Source organism: Tachypleus tridentatus, chromosome 6 (genome assembly GCF_004210375.1).
Source record: "Tachypleus tridentatus isolate NWPU-2018 chromosome 6, ASM421037v1, whole genome shotgun sequence".
Lineage (NCBI taxonomy): Eukaryota > Metazoa > Arthropoda > Merostomata > Xiphosura > Limulidae > Tachypleus > Tachypleus tridentatus.
The window spans coordinates 124,609,945-124,629,485 of NC_134830.1; the positions used below are offsets into that span (position 1 = coordinate 124,609,945).

The 19,541-nt window shown below is 32.8% G+C and overlaps 1 protein-coding gene across 1 annotated transcript in view; it reads left to right on the forward strand.

Moving 5' to 3' along the window:
• The window catches only part of LOC143253571 (uncharacterized), a 55,246-nt gene that overhangs the window by 5,056 nt on the left and 30,649 nt on the right, over nucleotides 1-19,541 (forward strand). The window contains exons 2-8 of the mRNA XM_076507648.1: nucleotides 3,257-3,383; nucleotides 9,390-9,421; nucleotides 9,808-9,830; nucleotides 10,746-10,835; nucleotides 13,355-13,439; nucleotides 14,910-14,958; nucleotides 16,346-16,822. Of these exons, the coding sequence (XP_076363763.1) occupies nucleotides 3,322-3,383; nucleotides 9,390-9,421; nucleotides 9,808-9,830; nucleotides 10,746-10,835; nucleotides 13,355-13,439; nucleotides 14,910-14,958; nucleotides 16,346-16,822 (818 nt within the window). The 5' untranslated portion in view covers nucleotides 3,257-3,321. The remainder of the gene's footprint in view (nucleotides 1-3,256; nucleotides 3,384-9,389; nucleotides 9,422-9,807; nucleotides 9,831-10,745; nucleotides 10,836-13,354; nucleotides 13,440-14,909; nucleotides 14,959-16,345; nucleotides 16,823-19,541) is intronic.

Genomic DNA, 19,541 nt, shown 5'->3' on the forward strand with positions numbered 1-19,541 from the left:
ATTATTTGCGGTTTTTAGTATAACAGAACGTCATTTCACAATTTCTTTCTTTTTTTATCAAATTTATTACAAGTTTATGATCTGACGATAAGCACAGTTTGTACAAATTTATTACAAGTTTATGATCTGACGATAAGCACAGTTTGTACAAATTTATTACAAGTTTATGATCTGACGATAAGCACAGTTTGTACAAATTTTTCTCTTTTTTTTTTTAAATCGTAACCATTAACAGTGTCTAATATAACAATATACCTAGCATGGCCAGGTAGTTAATATAGCAATAGACCTAGCATGGCCAGGTAGTTAATATAACAATAGACCTAGCATGGCCAGGTAGTTAATATAACAATAGACCTAGCATGGCCAGGTAGTTAATATAACAATAGACCTAGCATGGCCAGGTAGTTAAGGTAATATAACAATAGACCTAGCATGGCCAGGTAGTTAATATAACAATAGACCTAGCATGGCCAGGTAGTTAAGGTGTTCGACTCGTAATCTTAGGGTCGCGGGTTCGAATTCCGTCGCAACAAGCATGCTCGCTCTTAACGTAAATTAACGCTCTTGTGACGTAAATGGTGACAACAGGTGACAAAGCATAAGTAAAGGTCATGGCCAGTCATATGAATGAGTCTTGCCAAATACAGTTGATGTCACTAGGGCCATGATCAATGTTTAGATTACGATGTTTTTTTTTTAAAAAAAGGACATTACACAAATCTATGACATTTCTTTTTTTAGTGTGAACACTAAAAGTTTGCATTCCAACAATTTATTTACACAGTACATATTTTTTTTCTTATCACGCTGATTAAGATTTTGTAATATATCAATATAATCTACACGTATATTTGGATTTTTGTAGCACTGTATTGATTGGTTGATTATTTGCAATTAAATACAAAGCTACACAAAGGGCTATCTGTGCTCTGTCCACCAAGGATATCGAAACCCGGTTTCTAGCAGTGAGTCCGCAAACATACTGCTGTGCCAATGGGGGACTATAACAGTGTAGTCCGTCAATAAATATTATATATATTTGTAGTTGTAGCATATCAATAGATATTATATATATTTGTAATTGTACCTTATCAATAAATGTTATATATATTTGTAATTGCTGCCTACTAACTGATATTATATATATTTGTAATAGTAGTATGTAAACAGATATCATACAGTCATATGAAAAAATTAGGACGGTCAGTGAAAGCCTGTGTATTTTTGTAACATTTTTGGATATATAGATATTTAATCTCAATTTAAACAATACTGAGAGATTATAGAAATATAAACAATTAAAACTAAAGAAAAGACTTTTCAAGTTCTGCAAGTGTGATTCTACAAAAATGCATATTCTAACTGAGGAAAAAGTTAGGACATCCTACCCCCTAATAGCTAGTGTTACCCCATTTGGCTGAAATAACTGCAGTGAGACGCTTCTTGTAGCCATCTATCAGTCTCTGACATCGGCCTGAAGAAAGTTTGCTCCACTCCACAATGCAGAATTCTTTCAGCTGTGAGATGTTCGAGGGGTTTCTTGCATGTACAGCCCGTTTCAAGTCACCCCACAATATCTCAATGGGATTAAGATCTACGCTTTGACTCGGCCATTCCAGGACTCTCCATTTATTAGTTTTCAGCCAGTCCTTGGTGGATTTACTGGTATGTTTTGGGTCATTGTCTTATTGCAGGGTCCAGTTCCACTTCAGCTTTAATTTTCATACAGATGGTCTCACATGATCTTCAAGCACCCTCTGATACACAGTAGAATTCATGGTGGATTCTATGATTGTGAGCTGTCCAGGTCCTGCTGCAGCAAAGCAGCCCCAAACCATGACACTTCCACCTCCATGGTTCACAGTTGGTATGAGGTTCTTTTCCTGGAATGCTGTATTTGGTTTATGCCAAACATGGCCTCTATTCTGGTGTCCAAATAATTCAATTTTGGACTCATCTGTCCAAAGAACATTATTCCAGAAGTCCTGGTCTTTGTTTACATTCTCTCTGGAAAACTTCAGTCTGGCCTTGATGATTCTCTTAGAGAGCAAAGGTTTCCTCCTTGCACACCTCCCATGCAAGTTAAACTTGTACAGTCCTGGAATGGCCGAGTGAAAGCCCAGATCTTAATCCCATTGAGATGCTGTGGGGTGACTTGAAACGGGCTGTACATGCAAGAAACCCCTCAAACATCTCACAGCTGAAAAAATTCTGCATTGAGGAGTGGAGCAAACTTTCTTCAGACCGATATCAGAGACTGGTAGATGGCTACAAGAAGCGTCTCACTGCAGTTATTTCAGCCAAAGGGGGTAACACTAGCTATTAGGGGGTACGATGTCCTAACTTTTTCCTCAGTTAGAATATGCATTTTTGTAGAATCACACTTACAGAACTTGAAAAGTCTTTTCTTCAGTTTTAATTGTTTAGTTATATTCCTATCATCTCTCAGTGTTGTTAAAATTGAGATAAAATATCTATATATCCAAAAATGTTACAAAAATTTACTGGCTTTCATAGGGCGTCCTAACTGTTTCACATGACTGTATATATTTGTAATTGTAGCCTATCAGTAGATATTCTATATATTTGTAGTTGCAGCCTATCAATGGATATCATATAAATTTACAAGTATAGCCTGTTAGTAAATATTATATAGATTTGTAGTTTCCTTTTCCTTTTTATATATTCTGTTGGAAAATTATAATCTAACACCGGATACAGTAAATACAACAAATATAGTACATATATTTGTTAATTATTTATTGTTATCACATTCATTAAAAGTTTGTATTCTAACAATAAAAACAGTACACATGCTCATACTATCTCATTTTTATCATATTGATTAGGAGATTTTATTGTATAAGAATGTGAAACAGAAGACTTGTTATTTATTCTTTTATTATACTGATTAGCTGTCTCTAGTATATAATAGGTACTTTACATTTTAATGAAGTTAACTAGTAAAATACGTAAAACCACAAGGAAGAACTGCGTTAAAAAAAGCAAATACAAACCTCTCACTAATTATATTAATTTGTTATTTTAACTGAAAAAATTAAACAAAAACACTACATTAACTGAGAAGATCCCAGGATATAAGCTACAAAACCTATTTTATAATCCCACATTGTAGCTTCTACCCTGGTATCTTTTCAGTTGATGCAGCAATTTCTTGTTTAATTTGTTTTTGAGTTAAAATAACAAATTAATAGAGGTACTTTACATATATTATTTTTTTTGTTTTCTATAGGTATGAATGAGATAATAAAATAGATCATCTGAAGTAGTTAACATGTGTGTCAATCCTCAAGTCTAATGACGATGGGGGGCTGCGAATCGCAATGTTTACAGTCATCACTTCACCACTACGACACCAGGTAACATTGTTTTTTATTATACTTAACTACTACCTAGAATACCTGGTCATCAGAACGAAAGTTATGTTAATTCATGGTTAACTTAGGACAGAAAAAGTTGCTCCTTTATGTAATCGTAAAAACAGCAACACTTATCATAAAAACTACAAAACTTGACACGTGGAACCACAAGTTTTCATGCATCTCTGTAACACATTTGGTGAAAATCCATTTATAGGAGTGAAGTAGTGGTAACAGACTCCCGTAAAACCTCAAAACTGAAAGTTTGTATGTACTCCCGCATAGACCTCCATACAAATTTTGGTGAATACTCCTTCACACTTTGCGAAGTACCTACATGGACATACAATAGACAATAATATTATATTTATATAGATAAATAGCTACATGGACATACAATAGACAATAATATTATATTTATATAGATAAATAGCTACATGAACATACAATAGACAATAATATTATATTTATATAGATAAATAGCTACATGGACATACAATAGAAAATAATATTATATTTATATAGATAAATAGCTACATGGACATACAGTAGACAATAATATTATATTTATATAGATAAATAGCTACATGGACATACAGTAGACAATAATATTATACTTATAGAGATAAATAGCTACATGGACATACAATAGACAATAATATTATATTTATATAGATAAATAGCTACATGGACATACAATAGACAATAATATTATATTTATATAGATAAATAGCTACATGGACATACAATAGAAAATAATATTATATTTATATAGATAAATAGCTACATGGACATACAATAGACAATAATATTATATTTATATAGATAAATAGCTACATGGACATACAGTAGACAATAATATTATATTTATATAGATAAATAGCTACATGGACATACAATAGACAATAATAATATTATTTATATAGATAAATAGCTACATGGACATACAATAGACAATAATATTATATAATATATAGATAAATAGCTACATGGACATACAATAGACAATAATATTATACTTATATAGATAAATAGCTACATGGACATACAATAAACAATAATATTATATTTATATAGATAAATAGCTACATGGACATACAATAGACAATAATATTATATTTATATAGATAAATAGCTACATGGACATACAACAGACATTACTATTTTATTTATATAGACAATAAGCTACAGTGGCATAGAACAAACAGTACTATTATATTTATACAGATAAGTAGTTACATGGACACAGAACAGACAGTACTATTATATTTATACAGATAAGTAGTTACATGGACATACAACAGACATTACTATTTTATTTATATAGACAATAAGCTACAGTGGCATAGAACAAACAGTACTATTATATTTATACAGATAAGTAGTTACATGGACACAGAACAAACAGTACTATTATATTTATACAGATAAGTAGTTACATGGACACAGAACAGACAGTACTATTATATTTATATAGATAAGTAGCTACAGGAACATAGAACAGACACTACTATTACATTAATATAGATAAGGACTTAGACTGACATACAACAGACAATACTATTATATTTATATAGATAAGTAGGTACAGGACGTACAATAGACAGTACTATTATATTTATATAGATAAGTAGCTACAGGGACGTACAACAGACAGTACTATTATATTTATATATATATAAGTAGGTACAGGGACGTACAATAGACAATAATATTATATTTATATAGATAAATAGCTACATGGACATACAACACACATTACTATTTTATTTATATAGAGAAGAAGCTACAGTGGCATAGAACAAACAGTACTATTATATTTATATAGATAAGTAGTTACATGGACACATAACAGACAGTACTATTATATTTATACAGATAAGTAGTTACAGAAACATAGAACAGACACTACTATTACATTAATATAGATAAGGACTTAGACTTACATACAACAGACAATACTATTATATTTATATAGATAAGTAGCTACAGGGACGTACAACAGACAGTACTATTATATTTATATAGATAAGTAGCTACAGGGACGTACAACAGACAGTACTATTATACTTATGCAGATAAGTAGCTACAGGGACGTACAACAGACAGTACTATTATATTTATATAGATAAGTAGCTACAGGGACGTACAATAGACAGTACTATTATATTTATATAGATAAGTAGGTACAGGGACGTACAATAAACAGTACTATTATATTTATATAGATAAGTAGGTACAGGGACGTACAATAGACAGTACTATTATATTTATATAGATAAGTAGCTACAGGGACGTACAACAGACAGTACTATTATATTTATATAGATAAGTAGCTACAGGGACGTACAACAGACAGTACTATTATACTTATGCAGATAAGTAGCTACAGGGACGTACAACAGACAGTACTATTATATTTATATAGATAAGTAGCTACAGGGACGTACAACAGACAGTACTATTATACTTATGCAGATAAGTAGCTACAGGGACGTACAACAGACAGTACTGTTATATTTATATGAATAAGTAGGTACAGGAACGTACAATAGACAGTACTATTATACTTATGCAGATGAGTAGCTACAGGGACAAACAACAGACAATACTATTATACGGGTATGGATTCATCAGTTTTATGTATTTAATAACTTTAATACTTTAATACTAGATGACTGTTTCCCAGCTACCTATTTTAAAACAAAGTTCCACAGTTAACGATTTTTTATCGCTCAGCAAATGTTTGTTAGTTGAAGGTCTCATTAAGAGGGTCGAAAGTAATGTAGATAAAAGTCCATGTATAATTCTGTATATTAATTAACCTGTTAGCTATAGTTTTTTATTGACTTTCTATGAGTGCCATCTTTCATATAAAGCCATTCGTGTTATTAATTTCAACTCCATAACACTCTTCTGTAATACGTCCAAATTCAGTCTCACTGACTCGCAGAATATGGGTTTAAATTTTTTAATTAATGTTATCTCTATGATATCACTGTTCATCATTAAATATTTTGAACTAAGGTTCTTAGTTGCCAGTTTTAGTTGGTTTAGTCTCCTTACTTTTACAATCTCTATTCTTTTTGCTATAACTCTGGCCTTTTATTGTTATCAAACTTTCATATGGCTGATCCTTGTATATTTTGTGTCTTTTTGTTTCTAAAATGTTTTCATCAAATATAACTGTTTTGTATTTTAAAAGCAAAGTAACTTACGTTGCTTCTTTTACTTTACGAGTGTTAGGTCCCCTCATGACTAACAAAGTGTTAGGTCCCCCCATGACTAACAAAGCTCCAGTGTGTCGATCAATTCCTCCATTTTTCCAGTGTTATTTATATAGTAACCCCAAGGAAGGTCCTCACCTAAATGAAGGCCCGTATAGTAACCCCAAGGAAGGTCCTCACCCAAATGAAGGCCCGTATAGTAACCCCAAGGAAGGTCCTCACCTAAATGAAGGCCCGTATAGTAACCCCAAGGAAGGTCCTCACCCAAATGAAGGCCCGTATAGTAACCCCAAGGAAGGTCCTCACCCAAATGAAGGCCCGTATAGTAACCCCAAGGAAGGTCCTCACCTAAATGAAGGCCCGTTTTCTTAAAATGTGTCGATATCGTCTTTAAACACAATCCACGTTTCTTTTTCAACTTTTCCCGCTGTTCTTTCGAACTGTTCATCTGAATTCAATTTCCTAATCTGGAGCACAACAAAATTCCCTTCTTTAAATTTTTCTTCTGAAAGAACTGGGAATTTTCCACATAGTTACTTGAAACGGCCACCATTTCTCTCTAACGGTTTTACAAACTGTTTCATCAAGCCCAGTTTTATGTGAAGGGGAAGCCATGATGGTGAGGAAAACATTAGGTAGCTAATCAACTCGTATTTGCTGTAAACTTCTTATCAATGCTTCGAGTACAGTCACCAGTTTCGCCACCAATTTAGATTCCATTCCTTTAAAAATTGCATGATTAATTTTTTGCCACACCCCTTTTCCACATCTTAGGTGTTTGTGATTAAAAATCATGACTTTATCCATAACAACATCAACAAGAAGAAAGCGACGTTTGGTTGGTAACCAACATTATTTTTAGAATTGCAATCCTGTTACTCGGAAGAGATACTTACTTTGCAGAACCTTCCAGATTTTAAAACTATATAGTTGTAGTTCTCCTCTTTAAACTAGTATTAATAACTTCCTTTATAATAACGCCATGGAATTTATATTAACAGTTTTGTGTTATCACCTGCATACATTCGGTACAGCCGTATGTACAGCCGGTACATCATCATTATTCACAATAACTGTTTAAACTAATAACACTATACAATAAACATTCTTTAATTACGAACATTTCAAAACTCAGCAAATTTGTGCTTGAAAGTTGGCAATGAATAATTATCCATCCGTATGATTCTTATAAAAACTTGATGTAGAAACTGTTAACCTAGTTTGCTCGGTTTAACAAATGCGTGTGTATCTGCACATCCTTTCGATCGATAGTTTTGATGCTTTAAATCATTCGCATTTAATCCAAAATCCAAAAAATCCAAACTGTCCACTCAGGTGAAGCTATAGTAAAAATGTTAGAGCGATAGTCACGTGAAAATTTTGATTCAAATTGAGCGGTTTTTGATAAATAACTTTACACATGTGATTTAGATGAAATCCGACAACTAATTCTAGATTGTGTAAATCTATCAGTCTAATAAATTCAAACAAACAAACAAACAAACAAACAAACAAAAAAAGAACATGAAATTTAAGTATGTTTTTCTATCACATAAAGTTTCCTTACTCCCGGTGTAAAGAAATTAAAAAAGAAAGATTGAAATAAATTTGGAGATTTTATACCCTGTACATTTTTTAATGGATTGCTTAAAACCTGGTATGTGAAGTAGTGATACAGTGGACTGTGTTAGTTTAGATTTGCATATTATAAGAGTGGAATATTAGTGTTGTTAATAACATACAGTTTGAACTGTTAGTTGTTTTGACCGCGCGACACAGTATCGTGTGCCTGATTGTTAATAACATACAGTTTGAACTGTTAGTTGTTTTGACCGCGCGACACAGTATCGTGTGCCTGATTGTTAATAACATACAGTTTGAACTGTTAGTTGTTTTGACAGTATCGTGTGCCTGATTGTTAATAACATACAGTTTGAACTGTTAGTTGTTTTGACAGTATCCCTGATTGTTAATAACATAAGTTTGAACTGTTAGTTGTTTTGACAGTATCCCTGATTGTTAATAACATACAGTTTGAACTGTTAGTTGTTTTGACAGTATCGTGTGCCTGATTGTTAATAACATACAGTTTGAACTGTTAGTTGTTTTGACAGTATCCCTGATTGTTAATAACATACAGTTTGAACTGTTAGTTGTTTTGACAGTATCGTGTGCCTGATTGTTAATAACATACAGTTTGAACTGTTCGTTGTTTTGACAGTATCCCTGATTGTTAATAACATACAGTTTGAACTGTTAGTTGTTTTGACAGTATCCCTGATTATTAATAACATACAGTTTGAACTGTTAGTTGTTTTGACAGTATCCCTGATTGTTAATAACATACAGTTTGAACTGTTAGTTGTTTTGACAGTATCCCTGATTGTTAATAACATACAGTTTGAACTGTTAGTTGTTTTGACAGTATCCCTGATTGTTAATAACATAAGTTTGAACTGTTAGTTGTTTTGACAGTATCCCTGATCATTTCCAAATTCTCTGCCTCAAAAAAAATCTTCTTTCATCTGAAAGTTACTAATTTTTTTCACATGATACTTTCAGTACTACCACTGGAATCATTTGGTATGTTCAGTGATGTCCTCTTCGTGTAATACAGGTCTAAGGAATACACTTAATATTCATTCTCAATGTAAACAATCGTTGTCTCTGGTACTATGTACAGCTTCATCAAAGCGATAATGTTTTTACATAATTATATTTTTACCTTTATAGTTTACAGTATTAAATGTATATTGTGTCTGTATTTTCTCACTTTTAGCCAACATTCTGAATCTTCACAACTTATCCCAGGTAAGCCACAGGTATTTTAAAATAATAATTTTATGGATGTGAAAGGTAGTTGATCATAAAGTATTAAAATAATTATTAAACTTTGTATAATATATTATTATTTATGAAAAATAAGTGTACTTTGCATAAATAATGACATGGATGTAAGTGTTTAATACATTGTGTTATTACTGTTGGTTGTCTTTTTTTTGATAAATGTCTTACAGATTAATTATGGTCACACTCCGAATGTAGCAGTTAAGTTTTAGAAACGTGATTGAAATTTAGAGATATTTTAACAACTGTCTTAGATAATCTTAATTCAAGCTACAACTATGTAATAAATTAAATGTTAGAAACGCTTTATTTCAGGTTGTTTTACGAATATTTTTGTTTATTTTTATTAGAGTTCTCCACTGGTAAAGTTCAGGTAGGCAAGAAATTTGATTTTCTTTTTCGTTCTCTTTCTTTTTAAATATCAGTAGTTTCTGCTGTAGTCAAGATTTGATTTTAATAAATTATATTTAAATTATATTTATTAAATATAAATATTTGCTAACTTAAGATTTCATGTTTTACGTACTAACAATGTTTATAACAATTAAAATTCGTGAGTTTGTTTTGGAATTTCGCACAAAGCTACTCGATGGCTATCTGTGCTAGCCGTCCCTAATTTAGCAGTGTAAGACTAGAGGGAAGGCAGCTAGTCATCACCACTCACCGACAACTCTTGGGCTACTCTTTTACCAACGAATAGTGGGATTGACCGTCACATTATAACGCCCCCACGGCTGGGAGGGCGAACATGTTTGGCGCGACGCGGGCACGAACCCGCGACCCTCGGATTACGAGTCGCACGCCTTACGCGCTTGGCCATGCCAGGCCAAAATTCGTGAGAGCAGCAGAACTGAAGTACTCATTAGAAAAAGAAATCATTGGTTTATTATCTACATTTGAAAGAACAATATAAAATACATATACCAAATACTATGAACATATAAAGGTTGTGTAACTTGATCAAAAATTTCTAAATTTAAAGTTCAAATTAAATACTTACAATCAAAAAACTGTTCATAAATTTAAATCTGTTCTGTGAAAATTGGGTGACTTAAGACTACATTAATAGTCGCTCATAACACAGTGATTTCAAAATGTATTTTATTCCCTAGATATTAAGGAAGTAAAATGAAGTCGGAGTTATATATCTCAGAACTTGAAAATACTGAACGTTCGTTAAAAAAAATCATTTGTTCTTTCATGTATTAATCCAATGTTTTACATGGAAATTATAAATTAAATTAGATATAAATTATGGTGTGAATAACGAAACTGTTTTGATTTATAGCCTGTCAGTGTCACAGCTGAAGAGATAGACGCCACGTTAGAAATTCTTAAGAAACAGATTGCAAAAAGTCAAGCAGTTCTTGCATATCTGGTAAGATTAACATGCTTCATTTTTCAATATATATATATATATTATTATCTTAAGTTTTCTGAATGTTGATAATAGATTACAAGACATTGAAGTGAACTTTGATTTAGTCTAATTAATAAGAAAATTCGACTTTCAAAACATCGAGAATCAACAGAATGTTTAATCCATAACACGTGGTAATACATCATTTTGAAGGGATGTTTAATCCGGAACACGTGGCAAAAACATCACTGCAAACAGAATGTTTAATCCAGAACACCTGGTGAAAACACTACTGTAAATAGAATGTTTAATCCAGAACACCTGGTAAAACATCATGGTAAACAGAATGTTTAATCCAGAACATGTGGTAATGCATACTGTTTATGAATGACATCTATAGATAAGCTGTTGCTGAATAGCAGCTACAAATGTGCTGTTGCTGAATGGCAGTTACAGATATGATGTTTATGAATGACATTCACAGATATGCTATTTATGAATGACTTCTTCAGATATACTGCAAAATTCCGAGTTAAATTATTTGAAAGCAGCAGATCTTATTGAGAGTCTTCTAGCAGACTTGAAAAGTCACAGGTGTGACGAGAAAGATGCACATTTTTTTCAACATTCTTGTAACATCGCTACCAGAAGTAACCTTAAATGCTGCCATCGAAATAAATTAAGAGCTCCACGCCGTTAAACATGGACGACTTTGTAGTTCTTAATACACTTGGGAAGCGTGACACCATACGAAAGTAATATGTTATAAAGTGAGTTGTTTCCAACCTTTGATAGTCTTCTTGGAGAACTAAACAAATGATTCAGTTAGAAAAATTTCCAAATATTCTGCTCCCTGTTGGCAACTTATCTCAAATTTTAAAAAATTATCGATTTTGAGTTACTAAACCCACTACAGGCTGAATCTCGAAAATATACAAATGGAAATGAGGCAAACTAAAAGAATGGATAAGTGCTCATGTTCGACATTTGGAGTAATTCAAGAGTTTTCAGAACATATGAAACCTTGTTATGTGTTTCACTGAATTTTATAAAGATTGTAATAACTCTCCCAGTTATCACAGCCGACTGCAAAAGGAGCTTTCCATTAATTAAAACTAATAAAAAAATCACCTTATAAAGAATATGGCAGATAAGAGACTGAAGAATCTAACCATAGGTAGAGTGTACAGAGAACGTAATGTTTCTAACGATCTCCATGACGTCGTTGACAGGTTTATTACTAAGTTTCCAACTACAAGGTTAACGTTGGTTTAAAGTCGAAGAAGAGGATCATCTCGGTTGATGTCGTGGTAAGTTCATGCCTGACCATTATTCATCAATTCAATTTTAAAAGGACTAGATATGCTAGGATGGTAATAAAACCTTCTGATCCTTTTCAAGGCCTGTGAATACTGTGGAGCTTCAAAACTCAATACAAAGTACTTTTTGAAACCCAGCGTTGGCTCAGTGTAATCTAGCACGCTACAATTTGGTGTAATTAATGAGTTTCTTTAAAATTAAACGTGACTGTAAATGTCTTGTTTTACCTCTAAAAATACTGGTTTAGATCTCATTTACCCTCCAATCTTTTGTCACTGGCACCGCCTCTAATAATGAAATACTCTTTTCTACAGGCCTCTCGAGAGCCAGTGGAAGATACTTTTGTTTCAAAAAGATAAACAATTCAATCTACTTTTTTGAATACAAACTAAAATTTTTGGACATTTTTATTGGCTATGAAAAGGCATTTTCCGCCAAAACGTATTTGGATGGTAAGGTGACTGAAACATTTCGCTTCATCACTAGCTTATTGAACAAACACAAGAAGTACGGATGTCTCCAACTGATACACAGAGGTATTCAGTAGTCATTTAAAACACATTGATATATACTGTGCATCAAGCCTAGCAAATTATTATGGGTGTAGTTCCTTTCAAAATGTTTCTGTCTGTTCATCATACTATCAAGATGCCCCTTTACTATCTAATTGCAGGCGAAATCGTTCATATATCAATTTAAAGCTAAAGATAAAAATGTGATATTAGAATAATAAAACTTTGACAATTGGTCAATTAACGATGCTCAGAATGTGGCTTTATTCATATATGAATATTGAATTTAGTACCAGCGGATAGATATTACTAGATAGTATCAAGACTTGAAGATATTGTATTTCATCTTGGGATCAATTTCTAGAAAAGATATGTCCAAAACCATCATTTTGGGAGGTTTTGAACTCAATTTACTTTAAATTTTCAACAAACTGTAGTGTAAAGAATGACGTGTTAATTTTGTCATCAGTAAGACTAGTTTAAGGATTACTGAAATAAACCGTTTCTACTGTTACAGCTTCAAAATGTCACAAAATGTGCCCTCTTTACTTAAATTAAACTATTTACTTAAATGTTACTAAATGTATTTCAGACCATTGTCTATTAGAATGCCAGTTTTATTCATGAATTTTTAGCACCACCTGTTTAATCTTCCATAAAGCCAGTAAACGTGGAATTCAATAATAAATATCTCATTTTTTATAGTCCAGAAGAGAAACTCTACAAATAGAATTGTGTAGTCGAAGGAAGACTGCTTTAGAAAGGCTAGGATTTTCCGAAGAAGGTGCAGGTACGTCTTTGTTTGAAATAAATCAAACTTGTCAAATCTTCAATAGCAACAAAGTGTGATTACAATGGCTCTCAATGTCCATAAATCTAAAGATATTCTGTAGTCAATTTAATATTAATATCACCTTTATATTACACTAACTACATTTATTGGCAAAGTTTCACTGTTTTTTAGCATCTTTATATGTTGGAACTTTCAGTTCAAGTATCAGATATAAAGTCAGTAAGAGTAGCTGAGATTGTAGCTCCCATTGACATGTTTGGTAGTCTTACTGTACTTTCAGCTACAGAAGTTATATAGATTTCATGTACTTCTATAACTTTACTGTCAGCTACAAGAGCTATGAGGATCTCACGTACTTCTTTTTTACTGTCAGCTCCAGAAGCTATTAGGATTTCATGTACTTCATCATCTTTACTGTCAGCTACAGGAGCTATTAGGATCTCATGCACTTCTTCATCTTTACTGTCAGCTACAGGAGCTATAAGTGTTTAATGTACTTCTTCATCTTTACTGTCAGCTACAGGAGCTATTAGGATTTTATGTACTTTTTCATTTTCTGTTAATAACCTTAAGTGCATTTTAATAAGGTATCAATAACCTGTTACCATAGATTACTCTTCTTTTCAATTTAGAGATAGCTTCAAGAAACTTTATTAAAATTAAATAGTGTAGAAGATTGCAACAAACCTTTGTTATTGGTAACAAAGTTTCTTTCTTTGCCCATTCAAACCGCCTCCAGGTTGAATGTTGCTCATTGTATTCCTTTCCCTCATTTGGAGTGTGGACAGGCCAAATGTTATCTATTACACTCTTTTCTTTGTACTGTAGATAAGCTCATTGCTGTTTATTTTTCCTAATTGGATTACAGATTGGCTGAATGCTGTTTAATGTGTTCCATGCTTCTATTTGAAGTACAGAAAGACTGAATGTATCTCAGAACAGCTGATATTTGTATTAACACTTTTATCGATAAGCAGTGAACAACGTTTTAACCTTCCTAGATCATCTTCAGATTAACAGAAAGACTGAATGTTTTTATTGCGTTCCTGTCTTCTACTTTGTCTATAGATAGACCGAGTTTTCAATGTAATCTTAGTCTCGTTATGGTAACAGCTTCTGCCCCCACAACTATTTTTTACAATTTTTTTTATTTCTTTTGAGTTTAGAGATTAGAATTTGCGGCCACATGATTTAACTGGAACATTGTGTGTATTTTTATTAAAATACTAGATTATGTTTTCTTTTCAGTAATATGTCTACCCATTCATCTGAAATCTTTATTCAAGAATATATAATTTGTACAGAAAACATTAAAGAAGCTGGTCTACTATGATATAGTAATTCCTATAGTCTTTACTTGTTTCAAAATAGTTGACGAAAATAATTATTGCTTATTCTTTATCTTATGAAAAGAAATTAGTGAATCATTGTTGCCACATAATATAAATATGTTTATTCTTATTTTAGGACCTCATCAGTGTTGGAGTAATTTTGAAAATGCAGAATTTGGTGCTAGGTGAGTAATAAACACTTTTAAACACCTGCCTTAAGAAACTCAAACCTTAGTGTAGATGTCTAGACACCTTAATATATGTATATACCTATTTTGTCATACAAAAAGTATAAAACATTTTGATTTTGAAAAGGATACTTCCTATGGTTTGTAAATATTACACAAGCTCCTTAGGCTTCCTATTGCTGTATAAAGCTCTTCTGTACACACATAATAGCTAGATTTACAGCTCTGGTCTTCATAGATTTTTGTCAACTGTTACAGTATCAGTATTTAATTGCCTCAATTAAAACAACCTCTATAGGTTAACAGTAATGATTCCCATCCTGCCTGACAGATACCTTGCAGCATACAGAATGGCCAAACACAGTAGGACCACAGTGTTCAAAATGTCTTTAAGAACCACACGTGGCTCTTTAAACCTCTTGCTGTCCAGTTATTGTAATAAGGTTACTTACATTGCAGCTCATAGTATCAGGTCTGGCATAGCTTGGTGGTTATGGTGCTCGACTTGCAATCTGGGTGTTACTGGTTGAATCTCAGTCACTAAACAAGCTTGCCATTTTAGTCGTAGGGACATTATAATGTGAAGATTAATACAACTACTCATTGGTGAAAGAATAGCCCAAGAGTTGACAGTGAGTGGTGTTGACTAGGTGCTTTCCCTCTAGTCTATCACTGCTAAATGAGGGATGGCAAGCACAAATAGTCCTCGTGTTGCTTTGTACAAAATTCAAGCCACACCAAACGCTAAGTTTCTTGCATTTCTGCCACTTGTTTCTTACTAAGTAGGACTGCCATGTTCAAAGATAGCTCTTCCATTTTATGGTAAGGAAATCAAGCTACATGACTTCCTCCTACTTGGAGGAGGGGAAGTTACTCTTACTCCAAATCAATGTTTTCTCTGTCTATTCTATTAATATATATACTATTTGCTCTGGCAGTTACTCACACTTACAGATTTATTTTATTTTATGGTGTTTTCTATTGCCCGTTTAGAGATTTGACTACAGACATGTTTTTAATAATGTTTTGTGTTTATTTCAATGATAATGGTTGTTAGTCATGTGTATAGATGGTAATGAATTAACTTCATGTGGTAAATGTTATTGTACCATAATTATGTGGGTAGATGATATTCATCTTGATATACAATAACAGCTATGAGTATGATTAATAATCGATAATAATTATGTAAATAAATTAAAAGGCATACGATAAAGAATTATGGTCACAGAATCTCAGGAAAATTGAAGGTAAAAATATTCCTAACTGTTAATCCATATTGTATTGTGATGATCCATTTTTGTTATAATGTGCACTATCCAGCTTTTATTGCAGTTTCAACACTTTTTTACTTGCTACCCAAATTTGAAATTTCCTTTTGCAGGCCTTCTGCTGTCTCTACCAACCTAGAACCCAGAAGATCACATCACTTAGCACTGTCGTGCCCATTACTTCCTAATGACTGTTCTCTTAGTGCAAAGTCCACTCAAACAGAGTCCTTAGTTTCAAGTTTTAAAGACAGTTCTCAGACTGAAATGTCGCTGCCAAGCAAACCTTGGCAGAAGGAGATACAAACTGATAATGTTTTACACAAATCGTGTCAATATATTCATGTTCCTACTTTAGAATTTTCTCAAAATTCATCGAAGAAAGAAGGAAATAGTTCTCCTCTTTCATCATTTTTTTACAGAAACCGCAGTTTTAGCTTCATTTCTGCAATTAATGAAGGCAGCACTTTAATGACAAACCCTGAAGAACTAGAGTGTTTAGTGAAAGCTCAGTCACTTACAGTAGAAGGCAATGATGTCTTATGGTTTAGACATCCTAAAGAGAGCATTGAACCGTCAACTAAAGATGCAAGGTTAGTAATCTTTCAAATTTTTAGGTTACCTAATTAGGATAAATTGATTCTGTCATATTGCAAACTTTAGTTATTGTAGGTGAGGCAAGAGCAGCATGATTTTAACCGGAAGATAATAAGAAGTTACACTTCATGCTTCATTATTTAATTAAACCCAACAAGATAGAATCATAATTCTCTCCTTTTAGGTTCAACATTTATTGAACATCATCAAACAGAAATATTACTCTTGCTTTGTTCATGTATAAAAAGTAACAATACTTATCATTCGGTTATGTATAATTAGAAGTCACAACAAATATACGAGGTCTGTTAAAAAAATACGCGGACTGACGTCATAAAACAAAATGTACTTTATTTAGAAGTTACAGGTCTGGGACCCCTTCAAAGTACTCTCCTCCCCAAAGCACACACTTATCCCAACGGTGTTTCCACTTGTTGAAACAGTCCTGGTACGCTTCTTTTGTAATGTCCTCCAGCTCCTTCGTCGCATTTGCCTTAATCTCGGGAATCGTCTCAAATCTTCTTCCTTTCAAGGGTCTTTTGAGTTTGAGGAACAAGAAAAAATCGCAAGGAGCAAGGTCAGGTGAGTAGGGGGGGGAAGAACAGTGATCGAGTGTTTGGCCAAAAACTCACGAGTTCTGAGGGCTGAATTTCGCAGCAACGCGGTGCATCTTCAATGTTTCGGTCAAAATCTCGTAACAAGATCCAACTGATATCCCACACTCTTCAGCAAGCTCCCTGACAGTCAGACGTCGATTTGCTCGCACCAGGGTGTTGATTTTGTCGACGTGTGGGTCGTCAGTTGACGTGGAAGGACGTCCAGGACGCTCATCATCTTCAATGGACTGTCGACCATCCTTTAAACGTTCATGCCACTTGAAACATACCGTACGCTTCATAGCAACGTCACCGTAAGCCGTGTTAAGCATAGCAAAAGTTTCAGTCGCAGATTTTCCAAGTTTAACACAAAATTTCACAGCAAGTCGTTGCTCCTTCAGGTCACTCATTCTGAAATCCGCCAAACGAAAAAATCACACTTCACTTAAAACCGCGTAGCTAATACACAAATGAAGATATCTGCAATCGAGAAATGGCGTCGTAATCAGCTGATCTGTGCGAACCTAGCGACACCAAGCGGATTCCCCTGGAGCCAACTGGAGCCGCGCAATTCAAACAGTCCGCGTATTTTTTGAACACCCCTCGTACTTGAAAATATGAATTCTAAATAAAAAAATAAAACGTAGTTAACCTTGTAGTAGTTAGGATGCCACTTTAGTGGCAGGTATGAGGAAAGTGAGTACTTTATCAACACTAGAGGGCGAGTTGCTATAGAACATTGCTAAGAGAATGGTGAAATCATATGGTTATTTCATCAGTGTTATAAGTTTTCACTTCTATATGCTAATATATGAGTGAGACAACTATTTTTCTAATTGATTTTATGTATTTTTAACATAATCATAAAATAACTCTTCAGAAAATATTTTATCCTTATATATTATTTCATATGATTATATGTTTGACTTTTATAGTTAATATATTGTATTACGTATTTTTTATCTATTCACCCTGAGAAGGGTGTTGATTTGAATTCTATAAATAGTCTATGCAAAACACTAAATGTGTATTCATGGAATTATATTATTCTCTAGTCGTTTGGTATATAAAGTAGAAATAGTATATTGTGATTCTACTCTATAATCAATAAACGATTGAGACATATTTTAAATTTTCAGATAGGTTATTTTTACACTTATATAAAACCCAAATATGTTTTAAGCAGATAACATTAATACATATTAGTTAAACCACAGATTTAATGATTCTGAAACCAATTTTAACAACGTTTGGTTTAGAAAGGTGAATGGTGTTTTTACTGGCATATAATGTTATTAAGACATTTAATGTGCAGTAGTATGATTATAGTTTTCACATTTATATTTAATTTGCATTGCATACTTTTGCATTTTCTGATGTTTTATATGTAAAATAATTATTGTCAATCCACTAAATTTCATTTTTATGATTAATATTTGTATTGCATATTTTTACGTCTGTTTGCCTAGAATACAATGCTGTTTAAACCTAATCACATATAGGCATTCTTTTTCTGATTGTGCCTTGAAAGTAAACAACAGAAGTAACCAGCAAACAAAACTCTTCTTCATATTTGGTCTGACTTATCACGACCTTTTATTAAATTTTTGTGTTTCTGAATATAAAACCACTAAACATAGTTTAATGATTGTTTCTCTTTAAATAGTGATACAGAACACTAAATATGTTTTCTGTTTCTCAACACTTGATGGCACATACTCAGTATGTACATTTCAGTTAGCATACAATTCTTGAACACTTTCTATTCAATAATATTCCATGAACTGCTTATTCACGTTTATGACAAATATCCCCAGTGTTGCAATGCTACAATTAGGGTTACGATGCCTCTAAGTGGACACAACAGATAGCACGATGTGAGTTTGCTTCCAGATGTATTTAACCATCTGATACAAGTCTCTACATAGATATGTTATCATCAATGTATGTAAGTAAAACTCATAAACTATAATTAAAACTGCTGTCATACGTACTGAAACGTATTCACAAAACTTCAAGTATTTAATAGGAGATTATGATCTCTGATAAACTGATTTATCACTAATTATTTGTAGTAAAGATCAGACAACGGGCTAATCCTGATGTCAAGTGAGAAACA